A 10499-nucleotide genomic window follows, 5' to 3' on the forward strand; every position below is an offset into this window, starting at 1 on the left:
AGGCCATCACAGCCCCAGAACATCACTGCCCCACAATACAATAGACCATCAGCCCGAAAAAAAATTTCCTATGATCCTTTTCAATATTTGCGAGGAGATTGAACTAAAGGGGGCGCTCTGACCCGTTTGTTGTCCACACACCTGGGTGTTTATTCAGCACAAGGCCTGTGAATATGCCGACAGGCCTTGTTGGCATGCTCACGTCTTAACGTAAAAATACGAAAAATAAACGAAGTGACGTTTATTGTTAGTGCCGGATCTCTTCAAAAAGGAGTCGTCAGAGAAGGCGAGCTTGACCCACTTCGCCTTTGTGGTGGCCTAGGGATATGCACCGTGCATGTTACATTGTTCCTGCAAACCGGAGTGGTAACAAAAGAGCCCCTCCCCACCTCAGGCGACCGGAGAACACGAACTCCAGCCTAACGCTGACGCGCCGTTCGGTTAATTAGCCGAGCGCTGAGTCATTGTTTTTTTAAAGTCCCCATCGGTGTAGTTTTAAAGTTAGCCGCTTGGGGCGCCACGATCTGATCCGCTCCTTGATAATGGACACGAGCCCTGTGTCAGCATTCACCTCAATGTCGTGTCCAGGCAACTGGTCGGGCTCGGGTCCAATTAGTTAGTTCGCGCTATTCGAGTGTGATGAGGTACCGTTGACGAATTTGTTCAGAGGCATGTCTGAGACGATGAGACGATGCAGTGTTTCTATTACCTGAACGGATGTCACACTGTCACGTTGTGGTCGCTCTGGCGGTGGGCAGCTACATTTTGCAGCGTAACCCGTGAACTACCGCTTTAATTTTTCTTGGCAATAACAAGCAAAATGTATGTACACCGGCATTGTGAAAGGTCATTACGTCGAAGCCAAGAACTAACTCGGCCGAACTTGCGTCTTCCTGCCTTTCGAGCTACGCGACGCCGTGAAACAAAATAGCTGAGTTTGATTACCTTGCTCATGGTTGTCGCGGGACCATCATCGCCCACCTTGGTTCACGCAGCGAACACAAAAAAACAAAATTGTGTTTCTCCATGGATAGATGATTAAGCGGAATATGGCCTGAGCATTTATCCTCAGATATGCACACAGTCCATGTTTTTTGCAAACGCAAGGTGGGCCAGAAAATGACCGAGGTCTCAAGCCGGTGATAGAAGCCAGCGAAGCCAAACCAGCGCTGTGAGCTAAAGCCAATAGATAAACTTCACGTTTGACGTTTCTTACAGATTCCAAAAAGCATTTTTGGCGAATGCGGGAAACGTTTAGAGCAAGACCACGACTGAGTACCGCACTGAAATTTGTTTTGAGGGGCCGGTAGGGCAGCTCCATCAACGCTAATTTACTACTGCGCAGCCATTTGCTTCCAAGGGTCACACGAGGCACGGACTTCCTGCTTTGGCGTATTTGATGATTTTATGCCGCTTGCAGGGCAAACAAACACACCAAGGAGCTTTCCTTAGCGCATGTAACTTTTCGTTCTGGCCTAGAGACCCATGGAGCGCGAGGTCATGTGGCACGTCCTTATGGCGGGTTTGGCTGCATAGTTCGGGACATCGGACACGGTCACTCTACATTTGAAAGTGAAGGCGGCGGTGGTATATTGCGCCTTGCTATGGCATCACTAGGTTATACATATGTCTCCTCTTACTGTCCTTACTTTTATATGATGCAGTAGGGAAAAATTGCACACGGATGGATCTCCGGGAAAACTTATCGAATTCGGCGTTGTCAGGTAAACAACGCGTCCAGCGAGCGGCTGTTTGTTCAAGCTCAATAAAAAAACGAAAATGCTTTGTCTTGGGGCATTTGGTCTCGCCATGTCGTTAAACTTACTCAAAATAAATGTAGCAAAACTGTTGTGTGAATTTTATTTACGAAAATTCGAGAATACTAAAAGATTTAGTCTGCTCATCAGGGTCTTAAAATTAAGATAGGAAATAGTTCTTGAATGTGCAACCACGTTTTGTCACGTTTATCTTCTAAATAAATTGAATTTCAAAATTGCCTCAAAATTACCTCTAACGGTTAAGACGGCAATATTTCAAAATTTGAAACCTCCAGCGCCTCCAGGCTGGAATCGAAGTGTTGTACGACCTTCTCTACGTCTTCATAATGAACCTTAAGTAGAGTCAGTACTCTAGTGCATTTTTGAACTCCCTTTTCTGTAGCGAAAGTTTGTCATTGAGTGACAAGTGGGTGAATTCCCCTTAACTAAATAAATCAAATGAGTCGCTCGTGAGTTTTGCTGTCTTAGCATCGTTATTTCCTTGACGTACACCATTTTCTAACGCAGCGTGTTCTAAAAAAAATGTGCAATGAAAGATACATTTGAATCCACCGTCATGGTTATACCGCGTTACTTCGCTCCGGGAAAGCGGTATTTAAGACGATGGTTGGTTAAAAAGCTTTATCTGGGGAAGATTTTCTTCTGGATTCCCTAACATCCCCAGATAGTAACGGAATCGTGACACCAGAGATTTTTAGCAAAGCCTAATGGACACGACAAGAGCGAAAGGTTAGTGACTAATATGCATTTGGCAAACTTCATTATTGAGTGAAGATGCATAAGTTGTCTGCACAAAATATTTTATGCCTGGTCAACAATTTTGTTTTTGTAAGTATGCACAGTATTCTAGGTAACTTACCTCTTTTAAATCAGGAAGCGCTTTAATATAAGTTTTAGCAAATTCTTCACATTGTGGTGCGAGGTTACCAAAGTCTCCCGTAATAATCGGGCCACCTGCATTTAAAAAAATAGTGTCATTAGGAGCGGACTTCTGCGAATGCACACCTATCTCTATAAACAGGTCTGACCCGCGCGTGAACTGCTTCAGTAGTAGAAAACCTAATCACTGCCCTCAAGATTGCTTTCCCTATTGAATTCTCGTTCTTGATTTCTCGGCTGAAGTTCGAGTAAGATATATGAAATATTGGTTATGAAGGGTTTTTTACAAATGAAGTATAAGATTACCTAATCTAGGTTAGAGGTGACTTTTAACAGTGAATTTGGCTCTGCAGTGATTTTCAAATGAGATGTAATGTCACTAAAGAACGTCAAAAATGGAGCGCCATGTGACGTCACCTGGCGAGATTACATAATCACGTGCTCGCAGGTTGTCATTCTAGGCACCCATGACGCCCCTGACGTCATGTGATCAACTGACCACGTGGTTATTGTGAGCGAATTCTCCATTCACACTAGCTTGGCGAGAACCGTAGCATTTTGTGGTCTATATTAATTTAAACTATACGTTTGACATACCTAGCAAATAAAAAAAAATAAAAATGAAATATTTTTGAAACAGAGTTTTACTACACCCATGATCTACACTCTTACGTGTTGTAAAATTCAAGTTATCTATTTTAACGTACTATCCAAGTTAACGTAAAATTCAAGTTATCTACTTTATTTCAAAAGTTTATATTTCAGGAAATCATCTAATCAAAACAGCGAATCCTCACTGTGTGAGTTAGTTGCCAATAAAAACATTCAGCAATATTGAAAACACATTTTGAGAATTCGAAAACCACAATATAGCAAGTAGACGGTAGATACTATAAGACAGAAAATGCCAAGTTACATCTCGCACTTTATAGACGAACTCTACGTCACACCGCGGTGGTGGCGCGTCGGTCGCACTTCCGGTCTGGGGTGGCGGGCAGAAGTCACGGTGCGAGACATGCATTCCTGCGTTCTTTTTGGAGAAACCAGGCAAAAAACCTGCCTTCTCGTTAAAATGCTGCGACGGGGCTGTACCAAGGGAGTCTGGAAAGGGTTGAAGATCAGTTTTCATATGTTTCTGCTCCTCCGTTCGTCCAAGAACGTGGATAGTAGCCGTTACAAGGGCAAACCAGACGCTGTCGAGCTACGATTGCTTGTGCTGGCAACACTTAGGTGCTCGCCAGATGTAGTTGTGTTCCAACATGAACGAGAGAAAACCGCCAAGTTGTCCGGACTACCCGCGGGTTCAGTGAGTCTTCAAATTCACAAGGCCGCCTGATCGTTCGGAAGTGTGACTTGTCTGCTTTTTGTCGTCTGCTTGTTCAAACAAAAACGGCCGTAGACCAAGCCTTGACCCGGTGATTGCAATAAGAAGTAATTGCAGGCCTCAAAAGACTTAAGTTGATTCGGTGAAAACAGTAGATACAAGGTGTTGATCCTTGGTACCAGTGGCCAACACCGACTTGTTACGCTTGGTGTGTTCCAGCTTCCGATTTTCAGTATCGACGTCGATCATCACCACTACGTTCTACACTATTGCAGCGCGAACGACGTTGCGACCAAAATAGCTAGAAGAATCTCAGCATGAATTTGGCGTCCATTCTGCGGCGTTCATGCGAATGAATCGCCGCACGTCAAATTATTTACGCAAAGTTTAGCGGCGTAACGAACCTTGATAATTTCGCTCAGGCGATTAAAATGGCAAGACACTGCTATGAGGACCTAGAATCGACAATTCCAACTCGAAAAAGAATATGCAGACTCACAAAGACGGCGACAACGTGACATTCGAATGGTTTGTTGACGAGGGACGCGGTGCTTCTTGCCCGCACTCCATTGCGCATCCGTTCGAACTGTCGTCTGCTCTTTCAAACTTGTCTGTTTTTTGTCGTCAGCTCGTTCAAATGACAGCGGCCCGGAAACCAAACGTTGACCCGATAATTGAGATAAGAAGTAAGTGCATGCCTCAAAACACTTTTGAAGGTTGGTTGGGGTAATTAGGCTAAGTGGAAACAGTAGATACAAGAAGATGTTGATCATTGCTACCAGTGGCCGTCACCGACTTGTAATTCCGGATTCTACTTGCGGTTTTCAATATCGACGTCCACCATCTCAGCTACGGTCCACACTTTTGCAGCCCGAGCGACGTCGCGACTGTAAATAGTGATATGAATCTGATCGTGGAAGTCAGGCTTCAGCGTCCATTCTGCGGCGTCCACGTGAAATGAATCGCCGCACGTCACATTATTCACGCAAAGTTTTGCCTCGTTAGTTTTGCTGCAGCCGCTCAAGTAGTCAGACATTGTTAGGAGGACGTAGAATCAACAATTCCAGCGCGAAAAAGAGCACGGAGACTCCCACCGACGCCGACAACAACGCAATTCAATGGTTTGTTTATGGGCGACGGCGGGCTTCTTGCCCACCGTCCACCGCGCATGCGCGGCGCCGGTGGCGTCCGCTAGGGGCGCTCCGGTTTGTTTGTAAACATGAGTTGGTGTATACAGAGGAAGGTTGTCCTTAAATAATGGCTGTTGTTGGGTATCGGTATGTATTTGTAAAACGTTAAAGATATCCGTAACAATAATAATTCCTGGAGACTGAGAACAACGGGGACGATGGACAAACACAAATTTTTAAACACAGGTAGGAGACTGGTGGGGGACTGCAAAATCCGCATGGTCCTGGTATAGAACCAGGGACCTCTCTATTTCCAGTGGAGCGAGCTACCAGCTGAACTATTCAGGAGTTAGACGCCAGTAGAGCAAACGGGTTTTAACAGCGGCCAGCAGTCTACCACCAACAAGGGTGAACGGCCTGCATTTTAAGGCTATGATGATAATGCAAATAATGCAAAGGTGCAAGCGTTCACCCTTGTCGGTGTTAGACTTGTGGCAGGTGTTGAAACCCGTTTGCTTTTCTGATTTCTAACTTCTGGTTAGCTCAGTTGGTAGAGCGCTCCACTGAAAATGGAGAGGTCCCTGAAATAATAGGAGCACCAGGGCGGATTTTGTCAGTCGTGCACCAGTCATCTCGCTGTGTTTGGGGTGTCGTGTTTGTTCTTTGTCCTCCGTGTTCCCATTTTCCAAATGTTATTATAGTTATTCTCTTCCAGTCCGCTTGCCCCTTCGCATTATTTGCATTATCAAACATATCCGCTTTACACCTGTCAAGTAGTCTTACTAATCGTCAAAATGTTTTCCCCTAAGTTGAAGTGATAACGTGTTTTCATCGGAACTAGTGTTAAAACAAGCTGACCTATTTGTAGATAGATCAGATTAAACTTTATAGCTATACTTGAACACGAAGTCGAAAGTAAAAAAGAGGACAGAGAGCTGTCTATCCTTTCCTTTCCTCTTTAAAGTTCAAGCTGATATATTTAGAAGTATGTACCAACACGCTCAACTCTTAAAGGGCCCATGAAACGATTTTTGGGTAGGGATAAATAATTTTAGATTGGGATTTTACTAATAGCACATCGTTCAGTGGACCAAAAGAAAAAAGGTAGAAAGTCAAAAGCCTGACATTCAGTGCGAAAATTTGAAAACAGAGCGGACTATTTCGTACCTCCTCCCCTTCGCAACCTCTCTGCCTTTTCACTGTGATACATCCGCGGTCCCAAAAGCGCGTTATCGGGTCCAAACTGACGTCACACGCAACCGGACCTCACTTATTCCCTTCACCCCTAAGCTGACATTGTGGTGGAAGCTACGCGCTTGCCGGACCAATCAGCCGCCTCCCTTTCATCACCTGACTTCATTCTCTGCAGCCACATTTGCCACGCTCACGTGGCAAGTGTGACTGGCCCAACGAGCACGTAGCTTCAACAGCACTGTCAGCTTCGGAATGAACGGGGTGGGGAAAGCAACTTTTGTCTGAATTTTGAGCGACGGGCTAATCTTCTAGGGGGAGAATGGATGTGTCCGGGATTACAGAAACGAGAGTGCGAGCAAGAGGGGACTCCCCCTTTTCGTCTTCTTTAACTGTTTGGTGGAATGCGGGATTTATGAGTTGAGGAGGAAAGCGAAACAGGAAAAAGTTGGAAAAGCGTTTCATGACCCCTTTAACTGTGTATTGATAATTCACCTTTTCCCAGGGCGGTTTTTCGCGAAGCGATGGTAAACCCATTTTTGTAAACCACGGTGCCTAGGAAGAAAAAAGTGCCTAGGAAACTGTAATAAACGGCTGGATATAGAACAACAATAATTATTTTTGATTAGGCAATAAGATGCGCCATCTATCGGTGAAACAAGCCAGTCATTTTGTTTATCCTCTTTTTCCGGTAGTTGTTATCGATCTAATATAGTATTTTAAGTCAAAATATAGTAATGTTGTACTTGAAGACAATTTATTTGCTTGAGATGGTGCGAAGAAATTTTAGCTATTATGCTAGAGCTTGTCGACGAATATTCGAAAATGTAAGAAACATTTCCTTCAATATGTTTCGCCATAAAGAACAAATAACTTTCGCGTGTGCCTTCCAGTCTGGCAACGCCAGTGCTGTAGTCTCGTTTTTCTTTCTTGCGACGCACGTTTCTGCGATTCCTGCTGATCTCAACTGTTTGCCCCCTTTTCCTTTTGCCCAACCGATCCAACGAGGACGAGAAGCTAAGCTTCTCGTCACCGTTGAATTGCTGGCCACCGGGGATATGTAGAAACCTCAATGCTGTCGGAATACTGTCGGCGCACTGTGAACAAAAAAACAGTACAATGTCCCAGCTGTTCACCCGGAACGAAGACTTTATCGAGGATAACCCCCTTTCTCCGCAAAGTAATCACGAGTTGGCATGCATTGTGTAACAGATTAAAGGTGTTAGTATGAATATATACCAACACTCGTTCGCAAAACATTTTTTACTCACTATGAAAAGCTCTTGCAAGACTTGTTGTACCGTCATATGTCTTGGATCCCGGACTGCTGAAGAGTGATGCGTTTGCGGAATGCTGCCGTCGGTTAGTTTAGTAGTCCTTCTGAACTACCGCTTTGCTTGACGTGCTAATAGGTTGATGGTGCGTCATTGATATAACAGCCGGATCGAAATGCATGTTCAGCAGAACCAAGCAGAACTATTAGCCCTCATTAAGCGACGTCGTGGCCATTTTGCTTGTAGGTACCGCTCCTCCCTCGGCGCCCCTGCTCTCCGAGTCACGTGACCTAGAATTCCCCCTTCTAGGGAATATAGTTAACTTTAACCCACGGTTCGCGTTCGAGAAAACGGGCCCAGGTGGACGCTGTTGCCTATGCGGGCATCTGTGCAGGTTAAAGTCCAAGATTGAGTGTAAAGAAGAAAAGAAGTCCCCACAAAGCTCGCCCGACCCGCTTGACCACAGTACTTAAGTAGATTCGTCGCATTTTCAAGCAATCTTGTCGCAATTTTGTGGGATGAACAAATATCGCGCTTCAGGCGAACCACTGAGTCGCCATGCTCCATACCTTAGCAAACTATACCGTGGACCGCGGTGCTACCTGAAGTAAACAAACCTTAATTTCTGTGCCTAAAATTCATGTTACCTGCTTCCCAGAAAACAAATACCGTTGCGGAGAAGAACGGTATTCAACGCTGTTGTTTCTGTGTTGTTATTTTGTTGCCTTTTGAGTTGGGTGGCCTCACGAGTTTGCAGGCACATCATGAAGGCCTGTGTGCTTTGTGTGGTGATGGCTAGGTAGTTTATTTTGTTTGAGTTTGAATCATTAGTACAAAGAGGATTTTTTAATTTAACGATGGCGAGTTCTACGACATCTTCACAGCGCCTCTGACAGCCCTGTTGAGTGAATACATCCGAGTAAAGTGCTGTAGGTGTTGCATCCGACACCGTATAAGCAAATCTTATTTCATGAAGAACAACAGATTAAAAATGAATAGGGAGAAATAGGCCCACGAAGCGACGACGCCATAATTATTTTAATGCTTCATTTTGTACACGAAATAAACAGCGCCTTTTTCGTTTGTCGATATGCTTGCATATGTTTTCTAGTGTTAACATGCTTAGGTGGTTTGACGGTTTGGTCAGAATATCGATTGCCTTACGGAAAACAAAACGTTTCTTTCCGCGGAAAAAGGGCAACGTAAACGAGGCTAGAGAGGCTCTTCCACACTTTATACATGACGGTTCTGTTGTCACAAGAACTCAAGCCTGGGAGGGTCAAGGATATCTCGCCTATGCGCACTACATTTCTCCAAAATGTGGATTACATTAAGCATGCTTAACTTTTTTTTATATTGTGCGGTATTTTCCTTTCTCTACAACCGAACAATGGTGCTGGGGGTTGAGCCACCTCTGATATCAAACAAAAATAGAGCAAACCCTGGAGAGTTATATATTGCAGTTGTGATCCGACACATTTCCAGAAATGTTTTAAGTAGAATCAGGAAGCCGTCATTGGAAGATTGAAGGATAATTTCAAAGTTAAATAGCACATCAAAATTAAAAGCTTTGCTGGAACCACGGACAAATTCATGGCCAAGTTTCTAGAATTGTATCCGATGACACGCCGTGTTTCGTGGTTAACACCGGACAAACCTTTGCGTGTTCAGTCGATTTTGAGCTGATGGCGGAACTTAAAATTTCGGTCGCTTGTTAGCTGATGGGGCAGCCCATTAAATTCTTTGATTTTTCTTCTTATTGTCTTGTTTGAGTATCAACGGTTACCTGGCCGAGACAGGATGCGCGACTGTGCGGCTTCTGATTGCTCATTTTCAAAATTGAAATAAAAATACTTACCTCCTGACGTAATCTGCAGAAAATGTAGAAACAATACAAGAAGTACCGCGATCATTTTCTGGTTTCTGGTCATTGAGAAGGACCGTCCGGCCTTAGGCACTTGTAATTCACCTAGAACGAAACAGCACGCAGAGAACGCTAGCATTCGAATGCATCAATAACTAAATTTATGATCTGAAGTTGCGATGTCGCCAAAATTCTTGTTGTTTAATGTATCAATGTTGATAAGAAGGCCGGCTATATTTTTGTAGATGTTTCTTTTCACCGTTGTCATTTGAAGTATTTTTTTTTCAAAAGCAAGTCTCCCAGAAAGATTTTTGGCTAATACAAAATATGCAGAATTTGACTTATAAGTTGCGGACAACACTGCGAAGGGTGCAAGGGTGTGAGCACAACTTGTCCAAATTAAAAGGGAAAAATAATTTTTTTTCTAATTTCTCTTTTTTTTTTTGTATAAACCACACGTCGATTTTTTTTTTCCTTCGAAGATTAGTCTGCCACTCCAAATTCATGCAAAAGTGGCTTTCCTCTCTTTCTTTCCCACTCTCTCTTCCAATTGCTTCCACAGTACTGTGCCTATAAGTAGTGAGATAATATATGGATATTTACCATTAATATAATAAAAATATCAAATGTGCGAAATAAATTTTGTTATACCGCGACTTCATGTTTTGCACGTTCTGAGTTCAAACAACCTCGCGTCTTTTAAGCGCCTTTGGCTACGACCGATATTTCATGTGATGTGACCTGCGAGCTGCATATCGTCTAATATTTTTGGTCAGTCTTCCTGGGCTGTCAATCTTAATATCAATAAATTTAGTTTTTGCTGATACTTTAGTGTTCAGTTAATAATTTATATTCCTTCTGGTGAAGTACTGCCAGAGGAACGGACTATGAAGCGCGGCCGAAGCTTGGACTTCGGAGATGCAATGAAGACTTTGTTCCTCAACCAGAAAAAAAAAAATAATAAAAAAAAATAAAATGCTTGCAACACTGGAGGAGCAAAGGATATGAAAAAGTTAGATAAGGAAAAGGGAAAACGCCGGCGATCTGGTGAATGCCATT

The 10499-nt window shown here is 43.7% G+C and overlaps 1 protein-coding gene across 1 annotated transcript in view; it reads right to left on the reverse strand.

The window, feature by feature from the left end:
• LOC120844031 overlaps positions 1-9528 on the reverse strand; it is a 65710-nt gene extending 56182 nt beyond the window's left edge. Inside the window, exons 1-2 of the mRNA XM_040215614.1 lie at positions 9435-9528; positions 2638-2732 (exon numbers count right to left, since the gene is read on the reverse strand). Of these exons, the coding sequence (XP_040071548.1) occupies positions 2638-2732; positions 9435-9507 (168 nt within the window). The 5' untranslated portion in view covers positions 9508-9528. The remainder of the gene's footprint in view (positions 1-2637; positions 2733-9434) is intronic.
• Between the last annotated feature and the right edge of the window lie 971 nt (positions 9529-10499).

The sequence above is a fragment of the Ixodes scapularis genome, unplaced genomic scaffold (genome assembly GCF_016920785.2).
Source record: "Ixodes scapularis isolate PalLabHiFi unplaced genomic scaffold, ASM1692078v2 PGA_scaffold8__174_contigs__length_109621045, whole genome shotgun sequence".
Classification (NCBI taxonomy): domain Eukaryota; kingdom Metazoa; phylum Arthropoda; class Arachnida; order Ixodida; family Ixodidae; genus Ixodes; species Ixodes scapularis.